The sequence below is a fragment of the Primulina eburnea genome, chromosome 6 (genome assembly GCF_022965805.1).
Source record: "Primulina eburnea isolate SZY01 chromosome 6, ASM2296580v1, whole genome shotgun sequence".
Taxonomy (NCBI): Eukaryota; Viridiplantae; Streptophyta; class Magnoliopsida; order Lamiales; family Gesneriaceae; genus Primulina; species Primulina eburnea.
Genome location: NC_133106.1, coordinates 32,702,303 through 32,719,108, shown reverse-complemented (window position 1 = coordinate 32,719,108; position 16,806 = coordinate 32,702,303). Strand labels below are relative to the sequence as shown.

At 36.8% G+C, this 16,806-nt stretch overlaps 4 protein-coding genes across 5 annotated transcripts; all 4 read right to left on the bottom strand.

Annotated features, from left to right (window-relative positions):
* Window positions 1-1,293: 1,293 nt before the first annotated feature.
* LOC140834397 (EIN3-binding F-box protein 1-like) lies at window positions 1,294-3,153 on the bottom strand. The gene has a single exon (XM_073199247.1). It carries the CDS (start codon window positions 3,112-3,114, stop codon window positions 1,975-1,977), a length of 1,140 nt encoding a protein of 379 aa, XP_073055348.1. The 5' UTR covers window positions 3,115-3,153; the 3' UTR covers window positions 1,294-1,974.
* Window positions 3,154-3,940: 787 nt separating this feature from the next.
* On the bottom strand, window positions 3,941-9,722 carry LOC140834395 (nuclear pore complex protein NUP85). Its single transcript, XM_073199246.1, has 18 exons — window positions 9,261-9,722; window positions 8,964-9,066; window positions 8,752-8,862; window positions 8,583-8,666; window positions 7,907-7,978; window positions 7,774-7,830; window positions 7,402-7,521; window positions 7,127-7,327; window positions 6,851-6,961; window positions 6,730-6,767; window positions 6,323-6,479; window positions 5,914-6,015; window positions 5,713-5,769; window positions 5,445-5,591; window positions 4,913-4,983; window positions 4,722-4,809; window positions 4,495-4,551; window positions 3,941-4,317 (listed from the first exon to the last, which is right to left on the bottom strand). Exons 1-18 carry the CDS (start codon window positions 9,617-9,619, stop codon window positions 4,123-4,125), a joined length of 2,130 nt encoding a protein of 709 aa, XP_073055347.1. The 5' UTR covers window positions 9,620-9,722; the 3' UTR covers window positions 3,941-4,122.
* Window positions 9,723-10,112: 390 nt separating this feature from the next.
* On the bottom strand, window positions 10,113-13,305 carry LOC140834394 (ultraviolet-B receptor UVR8). 2 transcript variants are annotated; one of them, XM_073199245.1, is made up of 5 exons: window positions 13,148-13,305; window positions 12,823-12,999; window positions 11,963-11,998; window positions 11,716-11,840; window positions 10,113-11,637 (listed from the first exon to the last, which is right to left on the bottom strand). In XM_073199245.1, exons 1-5 carry the CDS (start codon window positions 13,233-13,235, stop codon window positions 10,333-10,335), a joined length of 1,731 nt encoding a protein of 576 aa, XP_073055346.1. In that variant the 5' UTR covers window positions 13,236-13,305; the 3' UTR covers window positions 10,113-10,332. The 2 variants fall into 2 exon arrangements, with proteins under 2 accessions (XP_073055346.1, XP_073055345.1); XM_073199244.1 differs by lacking the exons at window positions 11,963-11,998; window positions 13,148-13,305 and having other exon boundaries at window positions 11,716-11,869; window positions 12,823-12,941.
* Window positions 13,306-14,574: 1,269 nt separating this feature from the next.
* LOC140833500 (uncharacterized) lies at window positions 14,575-15,544 on the bottom strand. The gene has a single exon (XM_073197839.1). The coding sequence runs from the start codon at window positions 15,486-15,488 to the stop codon at window positions 14,781-14,783; it is 708 nt and encodes a 235-aa protein (XP_073053940.1). The 5' UTR covers window positions 15,489-15,544; the 3' UTR covers window positions 14,575-14,780.
* Window positions 15,545-16,806: the final 1,262 nt, after the last annotated feature.

Below are 16,806 nucleotides of genomic sequence, written 5' to 3'. Positions count from 1 at the left end.
TATCGACCAAATTAAGAGCAAGTCTTGATCAATACGTCTTGCATTTTCATTTTGAAAAGAAAATATGGAAGCTCTAAAAGCTCTAAACATAATTCGATCATGCCACCTCTAAATTTTTCTTCTTGGGTTTCTATTTTTCCCCAAAGTTCTCCTTTTTTGGTTCAATTTTGCCTTTTGAATAAGATGTCGAGCAGATCCAGTGGTGCCTCACGGCTATGCTAGGGAAAAAAGGAAATGATCATAGAAGGTAGAGGAAATAATAATTTGACATATTTGAAATGTGCTGCTTTTTCAACAAAGGAGGACCCCATACGAAATAATTAAATTAAATTATTGTACTATAAATTAATAATACGCTCAACCTCTGGAAAATAATGATAATAATAAGTTTAAATAGAGGACAATATAAGTCCAAAAATGCAATAAAAGTAAGTCATTGATGCATAATAACAAGGGACCTATAAGTTGGGACGTCGCTTGCTGGTCCCGGAGTCCTATTCTTACAAAAGTAAAACAGTATGTGTAGGTAAGTGGGAAGATTATCGCATCTCAATTGGACTCTAACAGCTGGCGGCTGTCGGCACACGAGATAGACATACATACATACATTTACATACATATATATATATATATACATAGAAAAGATATCTTGGAAGAAAAGATAGACAAAACATTGCAATTCCACGTTGGAATTACCCCCAGAATTTAGGAAGAATGGACCGAAAGAAGAAAACGAGCAAAGATCGAGATTTTTGGAAGAAAAGCATGACCTGCATGCTAGGTATGTGCTAGGTGCGTGCAGGAAGGAATTGATCTAGCTCTCGTACGCTTACCTATGGATGAATATGTATCGGTGTATTATGCATATATCCTCAATTTGGACTCTGGTCATGTACCAATCAAGTATCTGTTTAGGATCGTTGCTTAGAGTGGTATGGTGAGCAATTTGCATTCAGGTATTTAACACTTTTCTGTTTTCTTATACATAAAGTATAAGAAAAACGAACCGACTCGGATTTTATTGGGCTCGGGTTATCTTATCGTCAAACAAATCGGTTATCTTACTGTCAAATAGAGCCCATGACTTAGTGTCTGGGGAATCAATCAATTTTCATAGAAAGGCCAGTTTAAAATTTTATAGTCTCATCTGCACGTTCGAAGATTTCACTCGAATTTTTCTAAAACATAAAATTCACTCACATTTCTACAAGAATTGATTTTCTTGTAACATTTTATGTGATCGAGTCGAAGTCTAATTATCAAGAAATTATATGCGGACGCTGGATATAATTCAAACATAAGAATGCATTTTTCTGGATACCAACTATTCCACCATCGAATACAGTTCAATCCACGAGTATTTTTTCGCGTTCTTGATATTCAAGTATCTCAAACCGAGGAAAGAGCCCTTCAATGATCCAGCACAAGCTTGTGCAACTCTTGGTGCTACATGCAACTAAATGTCTGTCACATTTCTTATTATTAGATACCGCTAGACGTAGACGAAATATAAGAACCTGCGTTACAGTAGATTCGGAGGCCCTATGATCGAGAGTTAAATTTTTGGAAAGATCCATTCACAATAACGTTGTAGTAATTTACAAGAAACCGTTATGGTTTTTAAATTCGCTCTAATATATTCATGTGCTCTAGTTGCTAATGATCATGCAATAAAAAAGATCATGGGTAATTTCATTTCCATGGGCTGCAAAGTAACGTATCATAAAGTTGAATGGGTCACAAGAATTCAACCATTCATATGATCGAATGGTCGACAATCAGCACAATAATCCAAGTACGGAAGTACCTTGCTGAGTCTTGTCCAAATCTGTCACCTACCTTTGATGCTAAATTCTGTGATTTGTATCGAGAACTAAATTTTTGCTGCTTGTCCGCTGATAATAGTATAAAAATGTATCGTTGTAACTAAATGTTACCAAGAATTTGAAAATGACTCTGGTGACTGATCATTCATCACTTCCACTCTAGCACACATTGCTTTCTCAATATGTTTTCTTGCACAGACATTGGAATCCACATTCTGAGTCTTTTATCAAGAATTATGTGTTCTAAGTTTGGACACCGTAGCACCAACTGTTCAAGATCACTGCCGTTCATGCCATATTCACAGTAAGCCAAAACAAGCTGGTTCAGAGAACCATGGCCTGATAAAGCACGAATTCCAGCCCCGGATACCAATTCACACCCTGTCAAATTTAACACTTCCAAGTTCTTGCATTTTTCGGACAATGCGAATAAGGTTGCATCAGATACATTCACCAACCAAGACAAATTCAATATCCTCAAAGAAAAAATGGCGGCCACGGTGAATTTGCCGCCATTATCTGTCACCTTAGGTCCACACTCCGCCAAATTCAGCTCCTCCAAACAACACATCTTCTTCAAATGAATCAAGCCGAAATCAGTTATTCGATCGCATTCAGCAAGATTCAATATTTTTAAAGTCCTACACAAAGACCCTTCTGCCAAGAAAGCCAGACCTTCATCTGTTATAAGCCAACAGCCCTGTAAATTTAGACTTTCCAATGAATTCAAACCCCTAAATGATTCGAGTGCCTTGTCAGAAACCTCCCTACACCACCCCAAATCAAGATTCCTCAAGCTTTTAGAAGACTCGACTAAAGAAGCAACCCCGAGATCCCCAACTCCTTTTCTCTTCCTCAATAAAACAGTTCTCAAATCGGAACACCCTTTAGCTAAATCACAAAGGCCCTCATCGCCGAAATCTTGAAAATAGACCTCGTCGCCGAAATCTTGAAAATAGACACTTTGGTAGCTCGAATCCTTCTTTTCCTTAAAATTAAGGTTCAGTACTCGAATTCTTGGACATGTAGCGCCCAGAAATTGGATCGAGGAATTACTGATTATGGATGATGCTTGGAGTTGGAGTAAATTTGGAAATCTGGGCAAGAAATTGGGGAGAAGTTCGGGCTCAAAAACTAGTATGGTTGATCTTTGGACTCCCTCAACCCTCAACCATTGTTTGCAAACTAGAGAGAATGATTTTCTATGACTTGGGTCATTAATCTTACCGAGAATCAAAGCTAGGACATCATCGCCAAGCTTCTCTGTTCTATCGGTTTCTTCCGTCATTTTCTTGACATTGGAAATGGGATTGAGCTATAAGATCAGTTTAATTGAATCGTATTTATTTATTTTTTCTGTTTTTTTTTTTACTTATATATAAATTATTTTCATTTTACTTTATTTTTTAATTTATTTTTTAAAATCTTTTATCCGATTCGAATCATATAAAATATTTTGTTTATATAAAAAAATTAGAGTGAGTCTCATGTGAGACCGTCTCACGGATCATAATCTGTGAGACGGATCAACCCTACCCATATTCACAATAAAAAGTAATACTCTTAGCATAAAAAATGATACTTTTTCATGAGTGACCCAAATAAGAGATCCGTCTCACAAATAAGATCCGTGAGACCGTCTCACACAAGTTTTTACCAAAAAATTATAAATATTAACCGAGTCACCGATCTCACTTGTACTCTTACCAGAAATCTACTATTTTTTCATGTATCTCTTATCTTCTTATTTTAATTTCTATATAACAAATAATACATGAAATATTTAGAAAAATTAAATACTCGATTTATTGCCTCAGCAATTCCAAATACTGATTTATGTTAGAGAAATAAATTAGTTTGTCGGGTTGTTGATTGTAAAAGAATCGAACACTCTCTCTACTTTCCCCCTAAAGTTTTTACAACCATTCAAAGCACTGTCAAATTTTGCTGATCAAGAACATGAAGCGTGGTGCAAGAAGCCTGCAGGGGTAGGAAGGAATAATCCCTAATACACCAAATTATTCAAGCAGAATTAAATAAGTTTATTTATGTTGTGAAATAACATAAATCTCTCCAAACGAACCTTAGCACATTACACGATTTAGACGCTCCACTTGAGAAACTAAGCAAATTTCCCAACACAAATATTGTTCTTTATCAATTCCTTTTTCAACATATAGAAACATAGTCAGATTTCAAAATTAAAAAATAAAAATTTTCTTAAAAGGATTCATCCATCTAAAGATAATATGACTTACATTTATAAAGGCGAACAAAATAATATAACCTCGGCAAATTACTCATGGAGGATGGCACGCCCTAAATTAGAGGCTAGAGCGAGTCTGACAGATTTCAAGGCCTCTGGCGGCAAGCCAGAATCGATGAAATCTGGTCTTAATCTTGCCAATGACAGCTCTTGAAGTTTATTCAATAAAAGATTGGTCTGCGATACATTGAGCAAGGGTCGATCCTTCCAGTTCAATAATTTCAACTGCGCATGATGCCACGAAAGTGAGTATTGTATAAACATGTCAGAAACTCCTAGACGAGAAGGAAATCCTAGTCGATTAACACACTATATTCTACCTGGTATAGACGATCAGAACTACTATGTAACAAAAAAAGGGAAAAGAAAGAACTACTAGATTTCAACAAACTACTGGCTTACAGAGTCAAACAAGAGAGAGAGCCAAAATTGCTGAGGTGTAGAAGGGTTCTTCATGAGCTGGAAAAGTTGTAAGATGGGAATCATCAAATATATCTTAGAAGCAACAAACTCTTCATTTAGTAGAGGAACGCACCACAAAGAATAGAAATGAAAGAAAGTAAACGTCCCAAGAATGAGGTAAGATAAGCCCTGCAATAAATGCCACAATAGAAATGCATGAGACATACTGATATAAGCGTTTCAGCAGATTTCCAAGCAGCATCAGTTGTGATTCCCTCCGAAACTTGTTGAAGAGATTTTCTGAAGTCTCTATACCTGCAGAATTTTAAAACACGCCGAAAATAGAGGAATAGCATAATGACATGGTACAAAATTTATTTCTGCTATTAGAACGATAGAATATACAATGAGAACATACTTTTTCAGAAACTCGAGACCTCCGGTGGTTCTTGATTCAGAGTCCAGCAGCTCAAGCATTCCTTCCCATTGCTGCAACAAGACGGGGACAATGTTCAAATAACTTCACATAAGTATTTACATGCTGAATCGCCTAATATTACTTGAGTTGCTAATTTAACAGGAACTTTTCAAATTTTAATACTCAATAGAACTCATAATTCATAAATTAAGACAGCTGTACAGCAGTAATTACTATGGATAATACTCAGGTAAACATGCTACCATCCTAGCAGTAACTAAACTAGCTTGGCTCCAACAAGAATGCACCGCCGAACACTCAGTCTACTAAAAAGTACCAAGGAACTGAAAACCAGATACAGCACACAAACACGGTGTTTCTGTGAAAGCTTACCTTCATCTTGGCAAATTCTATCACAGTATCAAACATTATGCACTTCGTTTATGAATTATTTTCAGTTTTCAACATACCGAAGAGCTGGTGAACCCATATCAATTATTAAAATATAGCATCATTTTCAAGTGACAACTACCTTGAAACTTTCATCAGAGACAGATTTTCCAACAAAATCAAACAAGTGCTTGGCTATTCTGTTTAAGCGAAGTTCGTCTCGAGCTTGCTGAAGCCAGAACACGGCAGAACCTTTCTTGCCATGATTCCAGTAATGAACTCCGGCAATCTGCATAATCAGATGTGGATTGAAACTAGTAACTATTCATGCATTCATTACCTATACAAGATTCATGAAAACACTGGAAATTTGCAGCAATATTTTACAAGAGATTGGCTCCAAGACATACCTTCATCAAATTGTTACCAACAAGATCAACTCCGTTGAGACGGCAGATTTCTAAACTCTGTATGAAACAGAAAAAAATAGGTTTGCTAGGAATCACAAAAGTACGCCTAGAGTTTGTCAACTCAAAACAATCAATGTGAACTGATGAATGCTGACAGGAAACATAGACAATCGTGAATCAAATGAAAGGTAGTTCGATCACCTTTAGCAACACTTGATGGTGTTGCACAGGCTGTTTGTATAATAAATTCTCCAACAAACCCTGTCCTTGCTTCATGCATGATGTCAAATATATAGGAGCGATCTGCAGGATCAAGATAACGATTCGATATTGCAGGAAAACATACGGTTAAATTGTAACTGACCAGAATAAAAAAAATTCACCTGTGAAAACAGACCAAGGCGGAACGGAAAAAAATGAAAACATATTCAAAGAAGATTTCTTCCATCAATATTCAATTAAAAAATTTAGTTTAATGTTTGCAAAAAATGATAAATTAACTAAATGTGAGCTTGACCAACAAGGACAGAATTTCACATTTAAATGAAATATATAAGATGAGAAGACACAAATGTTAATTCAAAAGTAAAATCGGGCAGTGGCTACTTACGTTCCATGTCAAGGCATGAGAAGATAGAATTTGGGAATAAGTGAGTCGATGTAGCTCTTCCATACAAATTCCTCCAAGTTTAGGCTGTTGTTCGCGCATTAGTATTTCTGCTTGTGTACTTCCAGCTGTCAGCAGCTCTATAGCATGGGTTATCATCCTATGGGTAAAAAACACAAGATTGTATTACATATGTAACAAATTCTCAAATGCTGGATGCCAATACCAGAACCATGATCTTATTAATTACTCACCAAATAGCATAATACAAATAAAATCCATCCACACATCAAGAAAACAATCACAACAACCATCAAGTCACAAATACAGAAAGACGTGTTATCCTAAAAATTCTCACAGCAAAAAACAATTGAACCACAATTAGAACCTAGAAAAGGTACATCTCTTACCAGGGACCAAATGATCTTGAGCATTCAGCAAGAATAACCTGAATCATTAAACTAGTCATTCCCAGCTAGGCGAGAAGCCAGCAATAAAAAGATGCTGCAGTCAATAACTCATATTTCTTACTTCTGTATTTTCTTCTAGAATTCCAATTATGAGTCCCATCAACTTATGACGATTGGAAACTGGTTTCAATTGCATGCATTTCTGAGCAAGGCTAGACATGTTTTCTAAACCCTGCAAACAGGGCAAATGTTCTGAACACCCAGACAAAATGAAAGTTTATCTCGAATTCTCTACTTCCTCTTACCCTCCAATTTCCACTCTCCAGCAATGAAAATCTGTGCTGTTATACTTATCAAGAAAGATAAACTTTCTAAGGAAGGATCATAATCGTCATACCACTGTAAATGGTCTGATGTAGAGAAAGTGAGATATGTAAAGTTCTATCCAGTGGTATGTCACATTGGAGAGAATGCTAGCATTTCCCAACATGATTTGAAGCATATTTTTAAGCCCATCTCTAGTCTGCTCGTGATCACATTGAAGCCAGAATGCACTACAATCCAATTTCGTAATTTGAGCTCGCCATTTTTCCCATGCCTGACAGATTAAATTTATCAAGAACAGCATAGTTTATGGTCCTCGATCAAAATGTCACTAGGACTCCATATTACCTTCATGAACTCTGATTTGGTATTGTAGCACTCGCCCAATTTTTTGGCTGATACATCAGGCCGCAAGCGTGGCATCTGAGATATAAGAACAGCAACAGCTTCTACAAGTCCATTTTCTATCTGTTCAAGATAGATGTAAGAGATTCGCATACATATTTTCATCAATGGTTAAAGGCCAATAATTAACAAACAGACAACAAGAGAAAAATTAAATAGATTTTCCTTAATCATTATAGGAGTCATTATTTCATTTCGATATGAAAATGGTAAATTATGCTTCTTAAAGCATTCAAAGTGTCGCTATGACATCAGACCAACAAAGAAGAAACAGTAATAAGGTAATCCATTTTACTCATTAACGTCTAGACTGACCTCACGGCCACCTAGCTGATCGAACAGATAAGATCCATGCATGCGCAATAATTTAACCTGCAATCAGTGAATTCAATATAGAATGCAACACACATAAAAATACAAACAGATAAAATCATAGAAAAGAGCATACAACAACATCAAGCCAGCCGACTGCTAAGGCTGAGGATATAGCTTCCCAATACTCAGGATCATTCTCAACTGCCTGGGGAGAAAATAGGAGAAAATACATGTATAAAAGAACCTGTTATATAATTTATTAAAAATTATTGACTAATAAACAGAAAAAAAAAAAAAAAAACAGGAGTTGGCACATCATTAGAAAATAAAACACCAATGTTCACATCCAAAATACAATTAAAAGAAAATGTATATCTGGTGTTAAACATAAATTTTACTAACTTGAAAGATGATATCAAGCATCGCCAAATAAATTATCAGGAGTTGACACATCATTAGAAAATAAGACAACAATGTTCACATCCAAAATACAATAAAAAGAAAATGTGTTCTGGTGTTAAACATAAATTTTACAAACTTAAAAGATGATATCAAGCATCGCCAAATAAATTAAAGTCGATGTGCAATTTTATGTAAATTAATGTTAATAAACTGCTTCATGGGAAATAACAGTCACTCGGAAATTTTGTGCCAAAATATACATTTCCAGCATTGGATTATGATTATATATATCCTGAATCAAACTATGAGAGACAATGAAGCAATCCCACAGATAGGTCAAATATGAACTGTAGCCACAAACTATGGACTCTAACTACAAATAAAAGATGAAAGTGCCATATAAAGACCTGTATAGCTACAAGCTCTTTTTGGAAAGCTACAAGTTTCGAATGAACTGTTGCTTGTATTCCAGATAACAGACAATCATAGTCCTGCCAAAGAAAACCAATCATTATGTACTGAGTACAAGAAAGCAGAGACACTGGGGACACAGGTAGATAATTGAAAATTTCATACAGCCAACCAATCAAGAAGCCGTTCAGGGAGCCAAGTCTGAGCTTGTTTGTCTACGTAAAATATCTCCATCAGCTCCCACGCTGCTCTCAAAGAGATTGGTTCCTCAACTTTCTGATTTTTTTTGTGTGATCACAAGTAGATTAAGCAATATTAATATTACAGTATTAAGCCAGCAAAGAAACAAAAAAATCCATCCAGAAACCAAGATTTACCTTCAAAATTACTTTTGGGTCTTCAATTTTCGGAGTAGGAGATGAATTGGAATTACCAAGAAGAGAACTTATTTCCTTGCTGTACTCCATTACATGTTCCCACCTGTTGAATAAAGACAAGAACTAAAAAAACAAGGAAACAAACAAATGTAACCCGCGAGCCTCCTGAAAATTGTTAGCTTTAATCGCTCTATCATCTCATTTGCGAGGATTTTTGCTCCAACTTCCGACAATTTTCAAATGCCCATCCAACATAGTTTCAGTTAAGTAAACAAAAGATAAGTTCGAATAAATTACCAATCTTTCTTGTAACGGGATGCGTCAACAGAATTTTTCCTGCTCTGAAGAAGCGAGAATGGTGCGACCGAGCCATAAGCAATTTTCCTCCATTGCGCACCGGAGATTTCTCCTCCCTCCAAGCTCGTTAGTTTCACCTCCACCACTTGTCCACCGGGTCTCTGGTCATTAACTGCGTCGGACTGTAACAGGGAAACACGGAGCGTGTTACCACGAGCCCAGGAGATGGAGACTCGCGCAACCGGGGCACTAAGGCCATGGTTCCGAATAGTGTACACTCGGGGGGCTGATGCATCGGGGGAGCGTGGAACAATGGCGAGAGCGTCGGAATTATCTGAATCCGACATCATTCCCGGCATTTCGCCGTAGTGTCGTTCTAGGTTTTAGAAGGGCTTTTACTGACAATAGAGACTAATGTTTCTGCGACAAGCAGAGTCGATCCAGCAAAAGCGTGTTTGCTAGTTTTTTCCTATTTAAACTTCTGTCAAAATTTAAAAACTTGGAAAACTCGGTCGTTAAATTAATTGCATTTAAAAGGCTGGTTGAGCATGGAGAGTGGAGACTAATGACATTTTCATTTAAATATGTTTTTATCAAAATAAAATTTTAAAACTTTTAAATAGGACCATAGTATGTAAATCTTTTTACTTTTGTAAAAAAATGAGTATTTTAATTTATAATATACTTATGTAAAAAATGTGAAATTGAAACCTAATATAAAATCACTCGACAACCATATATAACAGAACTCACTTCAACACATGATACTTGGAACATCCTTAATCAAAAGTTCAACAGAATCCCACAATGAAATTTGCCGCCAAATATTCTCTTTTTTATTTATTTATTTCAGTCTCTCTAAATCGGAAGTAAATGACTGAGAAACCATGATACATGCAAGAGATTGCAAGCTTTATTGTCTATAGGCACTGATACAATATATGTGACACATGATCGATGGTTCTTACAAAGCTGTTAAACCGGCCCTGAACATGTCTACAAATCATATTTGGGTAGCCATGGCCTCCAACTCAGGGGTGAAATGCGCATGGTCGACTGAAACAGACCATATTTACCCAGTAGATCTGGCAGCAGTCGATTTTAGACACTCTTTTACAATGTCTTGTATCCTTCTCTTCAACAGCTTATCTTTTACACTGGCAAGCATGTCGTTGTAAAACATCTCTAAACGGAGGAGCTTGCCCTGATCTGAACTCTCCAGCATATTGTCCCACTCTTTTGCGATGTCAAACGCACCCGAGCTTTGTATCGAGGGCGGGATTTCTTGTTCTTGGAAAGGCTTCCCAAAAATCGATCCATGAAGTATGCTAGCGTATCTTTCCATCACAGAAAGTTTTGATCGAAGAACTGCCATCTCCTCCATTGCCGCAGATAGCCTTTTCTCCATTTCCACATTATGTTCGGGATTCTTCTCTCTGTTATGTTCATTTGGCCTTGCATTGTTGGAGTCCTGTTCCTTGAAATCTTCAACAAGAGTTGGCCACAGTGAAATTGTTGGTGCGTAGCAATCAATCATCTTTCCGTTTCCAAGGACTCCACTCCGGCCCCTACCCCACGACCAGATTTTATAACCAGAATCTGCGACAAGTACAGTATGAGCTGCCCCACATGCGACTTGCAAAGGTTCTTGAAATCTGGGGCTGTACATCCCACTACAAGGAATCAGTAATGGAGAACTAGCATCCCCGGAATCAGTCCCCGTAAATCGCGCATCCGGGCATAGGCCAAGGCCCTTCTCCATCCCCCAGGACCATACATCACCAGCAGACGAGACCACACACGTGTGAAATAATCCGCAGTCCACGGAAGTTAGGAAGGTGTTCTGAGGCAATCCACGTACAAGTTCAGGGGACAGCAAACTTTGTGTTGTTCCATGCCCAAGCTGCCCGTTATCACCTAATCCGAATGTGAAGCAAACACTTTCTAAAATGTCGCTCGATCCCTTGCTCAGAGCTAATAAAGCTGTGTGGTACGCACCACAAGATATCTCGTACACCGACCATGGAGACCCCAAGTTAAAAGCTTCTATAACCTCGGGACTCAACCTGCTTTCATTATCTCCTAGACCTAACTGGCCATGATTGTTGCCACCCCAAGAGTAACATATAAGATCATTACCTTCGTATGTTTCTCCAGCACTCACTAATGCCACAACATGTTCGTTTCCACATGCCACTTTAACAACAGTGTGGCCATGGAAATTCCAGATGGGAACTGGAGCAGCACTGCTGACAAGTGCTATTTGTCCTTCAACAGACTGACTTTGCAAGGGATGCGGGAAATTGCCCCACATCCACAATGATCCCAGACTATCAATTGCCATTGACATCATTCCTCCAGCTTTCACATAAGAAATCTGAAATTGCAAGCGAAGCAATATCTAAGTTGATACTGAAAATCGTGATAAAACATCTAAACAAAATTCAGCTTGTACTTTTAGAGGTTTTCCATTCTGCATTTCGTAATCTTTGGTAGCAGAACCTGGAGGTCCCAGCCCAAGGAAACCTTCCAACAAGCAAGGCACCAAACTATTTTCTCCGGTACCACCGATTTGGCCATCCAGGAAAGGGTCAAGGTTTACTTAATATCTTGGAAGAAAGTTTGCAAAACTGCATTACTTTCACTATGAACAGAGATAGCATCTAGGATATTCAAGTTCAGAGCATGTGTTAAAAGGATACAAATATTGTAACCCCATCCCCAAACCGATCCATCATCTGCCGTCAAACAAAGAAAGAAAAAAAAGACCATAAGATTGTTGATGGAACACGCCATTTCAATTTCCACTTGTTTTGCGTGTCCTCGGCATTGGCATTTAACATTTGGCTTAAAAATAGCATCAAAACCATTTTGACATGCAAAGCACTGTTATTCCCCGGAAAGGTAACCAAAGTATGGACATACAAAAAGCCAATTTATATTAAACAGTATATGAACATTTTTTCCAATTAAAAGATGAAATAAAACGACACGAGAATAAATTTCATAATCTTCCCCTAAAGAGCTTTTGCAAAATTTTCAATAATCCATAGATTGGAATCTACACATCTTATATAGATACATCCCTCAGAAACTGCAAAATACTAATTTGTTAGGAACTAAATGGATTGAAGATATAGTGTCATCATTGGCTGGAATCAAAATTCACAGGCCGACACGAATCATGTAGGATGAAACTTTTTCGAGAAAGGTTTCAGATATAAATCTTTGTTACAAAAAAAAAAAATACTTATCAGTTATCTTTCTAATAAAAACAAGAAACAATTCAACAAAATCAAACCCTAGTTCCTTCATCTTCCACTTGACGTTCACTAATTCACATCACTCAAAATTTTAGAATAGTTCTCCAAAATCGAAAGCTTCGCCCTCCTCGAGACAACTACTCAACCCCTCTTAATTGAATTCCTACCCCTGCCCATGTTCAAGAAAAATAAGCATCATGAACTGACAAAATGTAACGTAGCAAAGAAACAATAAATCAAACACAAAAAAAAACATCGAGAAAACCCAATATTATACACTGACAAACAAAAAACACTACCAGCAAGAGCAAGACTGTGATAAGCCCCAGCAGCAATCCCAACAATCTTCAGCTTCTCTTCTCTATCAGCATCCGAACCAAAAAACTTGACCAGGACCGGAAATGGCTGATCGGCCTCTGAACCAGTTCCGAGCCGGCCAAAGGTTCCTCTCCCCCAAGAATAGAGTTTGCCATCACCTGTACATACATCGATGCGTATCCATACGCTTAGATAAGTACATATACACGCATCACCATTTCAATCAAGTATACACAGTACCAGTTCATCTATGATACTTCAGATTTTCAGCTAATAAAAAGAGGAACAAAACCCACATTTACTGACCACTAAGAGCGAGAGTATGAGCTTCTCCGGCGGCAATTGAAATGACTTTTCGGGAAAGATTGCCGGAAGTTGCCGTTTGCTCCATCATTGGGCTGTAGACGGTAGCGTGAGCTTGGAGAATAAATAATCAACTAATTTTCAAAGAAGAGAAAAAGAGAATATTTATCATCAAACCTAAAACACATTAAAATAAATAATTTCAGACCAAATAATAATAAATATTAATTATTTTCTAAATACGTACCATTGTCTCATATAAAAATTATCGGTTACATCTTAATTTTTGAAGGGACGGATTTAAGTCAACTTTTTTAGTAACTGAAATTGATTAAAAAAAATATTCTATTTTTTATACAATATTACATCGGATGTCTGGTTGGTTATACAAATGAATCTTATGATTAAAAAATATTGATTTAATGTAAATTAATTTAAAATTGTTATGAAGTAGTATTAAACGATTAAATACTATAAAAATATTAAATAATTTATTTTTTGAATTTTGAACCAATATTTTATAGTTTAACATAATTATTATGTTATTTGAAATTAGTTTGTAAATATAGTTTACATAATCATCTAAATAACAATCAATCTAAGTTGTTTTATTCAAATTAATTTTGATTACATGCTGCTTGCAGGAACCGGGGCTAGATTAAAAAAATGAGTATGTCTCGTGAGACGGTCTTACGAATCTTTATCTGTGATACTATCTCACACAAGTTTTTGCCTAAAAAAATACCACCAAAAGAAATAGGCACTTCTCTTTTGGCAATTGGTTATTTATTTTGCAATTATACTAATTTTTCATAAAAGTGATTATTCGACACTAGACATAGCATCGGGTCCATTTTAAGTAGAAAAAAATATCAATTTTGGAAAGAAAAAAAAGGACTAATATAATTGATCAATTTAAAATTTGGTAACATATAACCCGGCCCGTTTGGGTTAAAACACGTTCAAAAAGGTTACGACATGAGTTCGAATAAGCTGGTTCAATTATGAGTTTAGGCGGGTCGCGACTTTATATAATATATAAATATTAACATAAACATACTATGTAATATATATTTCATTAATATATACATATAGATATATGTATATATATTATTAATTTATTTAAATTTTTTAATTAAATGTATAGTCGGTTCACGGGTCTAATTCAGGTTGGACCCGTCGAGTTTTGAGGTAGGGCAGCATGTTTAAAAAAGAGACTGTGTGGTGTGGTGTGGGGTGGGTGGGGTGGGGTGGGGTGGGCAGGTCCTAATTTTCCTGTGCAGGCGAGTCTGGAATTTGATTAAATCCGACCTACACTTGCCATGTTGTTATCACTAATAATATAGACAATCATATTGGACCAAATTTAGACCTTACTTTATTAATCCATTAATAATGAATATTCAAGCATATATTATTAGGTCATTGTGAATTTGGAGCTCGAAGGTCACCCAAACTTTCATGATCGTGATCCAAGTCAAGCTCAACATCACATTTACAGTTTTCTGTTTAATAATTTATTTAGATGATAAGCTGCTTAGCCCACCAAAATAATTAGCCTAAATGATATTATGGAATTAATAAATCTATCTCCAAACAATACTAATTGCACTGTAAAATTAATTAATTAGCTAAATTAATCATTGCATCGTCCATTTTCCTCCGACAAATCATCTTCATTAACATAAGCAGAGAGATTCAGATACTTTTCTTGATCGCCGCCGTTGTTCCGCCACCGCGCACGACAGAGGACGCAGGTGGCGGACCTTCGTCCGCAGCTCTTCTTCCACGCCAGGAAACACTCTTCATGTATCACATTCTTGCATGTCCCACAAGCCACCACCTTCGTATCTCTCTTCATCTCCTCCAAACACACCGGGCATGCTCCGTCGCAGTCTGCCACCACCACGGGCGGCCGTGAACCACCACCCTTTTCCTTGGAAAACATCTGGTGAAACCTCTCTCTGACTGCTGCACCGGCAAGGGCTTCTACTGAGGTGGGGATGTCGAGCAGTCGATGGAGTTGACACGGCCGGAGCGTTCGCCGCCACAGGCAAGAGTTGTCGAGGGGCACACCGAGTACTCTAATAAACACGAACAATATGTGTTTACAGGGGACAGCACGATCAGGGCAGGTGCACGAAGGAGTAGAGGAGATGTTAACGGTGTAAACATTCCCCGTGGCGCCGAGGATGAAGAAATGAGGGTCAGAGCGATGGAGGAGTCGGAGGCGGTGGTGGAGGGCTCGGGTTATCCGGTCGGATAAGGGTTGAGTATGGCTGAAGCGGTGGCGCTCATGGTGGTGGTTTGGCGGCGGAGTAGAGCTTGATGCAACGGACTCCATTGTTGGAAGGGAAAGTGGTTATGGTAGTTTGACAAATGAGGACACTGTTTTATTACTAATATTGTTGGGAAAAGTTGTCTTTTTTGGGTAAATTAATGTGGCGGAGATCCCTTGGAGAGTTTCCAAGGACACGTGAAGGATTGTGTAACTGTGACTACTTGCTTAGGCTCTTTACCTACGTGGAGTATTTGGTCATCTTATATTTAAATTTTTTAAAATAAATTCTTAACCAGACAATACACTTTTTTATAAAAACATTTAAAAAATTATTTTAGCATATTGACTTTCCAACCAAACATACTCTTGAAAATTTTTTCAATAAATTTTAATTTTAAAATATTTTTAAAATCGGTTTAGTTGTAGAAGTAAACGGACTAAAAGCGTTTTTTTTAAAAAAAATATATATATATATAAAATATATATATATATATATATATATAAATAATTGATTTTCTTAAAAATTATATTGTTTGATTACAAAAAAAGTTCTTCTTGGATTTGTGTCTATGAACAAGTATTTCTAATGTCACGATTCACGCATATTGTGAATTTAAAAATAATAATAATAATTAAAGGAGAAGTAAAAATTTGGAGAAGGAAGCCCACAAGTTTTTGTAAGTTGTTTCTTGGAAATGGAAGTTGAGTAGCAATAAAGTTTGCCAGCTATAACTGTATTAAGGAATTCTATGAATTAATGTACAAGTATAATGTGCGAATATTGTACATCTATTTCGTAGAAGATGTTTGGGCCCTAATTCAAATATATAAAAAATAGTTCTCTTGTTATACGATTTTACGAATTTTTATCTATAAGACGAGTAAACTCTATCTATATTCACAATAAAAAGTGTTACTCTTAGCATAAAAATTAATATTTTTTCATGGATGAACCAAATAAGAGATATGTCTCACAAAATACGATCTGTAAGACCGTCTCACACAAATTTTTGTCACATCTAAATTAGAGCCAATTTATGGAATCATACATGTATATTTTCGCAAGTTCGAAATCCAAGAATCTAAGGCTTCGTTTGGTTTGGAGGATAAAATAAACTAATGATGAGTAAGTAAATGATAAAAAAAATGATTGTTGTAGAAATGTAATATACGGTGTTATGTTTGGTATGATTTTTAAGTGTAGGATAATTTTGAATTTTTTAATGAAAGGACAAAATTGCCCTTTCTTTTTTTTTTTCTTCCACTCCGGCGGCGACGTTCCGGAATGTCGGTGCGGCCAGCAGTCCGCGACGTCGACGGCTGCTGGCCAGACGGAAGTTATCGATCGGCGGCGACGGTCGGGGGTCCGGCGTCGGCTGGT

Excerpts from the sequence above, each read along its gene's own strand:
- LOC140834397 (XM_073199247.1), bottom strand. The coding sequence starts at position 3,114 with ATGACGGAAGAAACCGATAGAACAGAGAAGCTTGGCGATGATGTCCTA.
- LOC140834395 (XM_073199246.1), bottom strand. The coding sequence starts at position 9,619 with ATGCCGGGAATGATGTCGGATTCAGATAATTCCGACGCTCTCGCCATT. Across the intron at positions 9,067-9,260 it reads TCCCGTTACAAGAAAGATTG|GTGGGAACATGTAATGGAGT; the intron begins GTAATTTATTCG and ends TTTATTCAACAG. Across the intron at positions 7,522-7,773 it reads ATCAGCTAGGTGGCCGTGAG|ATAGAAAATGGACTTGTAGA; the intron begins GTCAGTCTAGAC and ends TATCTTGAACAG.
- LOC140834394 (XM_073199245.1), bottom strand. The coding sequence starts at position 13,235 with ATGATGGAGCAAACGGCAACTTCCGGCAATCTTTCCCGAAAAGTCATT. Across the intron at positions 13,000-13,147 it reads TCATACTCTCGCTCTTAGTG|GTGATGGCAAACTCTATTCT; the intron begins GTCAGTAAATGT and ends ATGTATGTACAG. Across the intron at positions 11,841-11,962 it reads GGGATGGGGTTACAATATTT|ATGGCCAAATCGGTGGTACC; the intron begins GTATCCTTTTAA and ends ACCCTTTCCTGG.
- LOC140833500 (XM_073197839.1), bottom strand. The coding sequence starts at position 15,488 with ATGGAGTCCGTTGCATCAAGCTCTACTCCGCCGCCAAACCACCACCAT.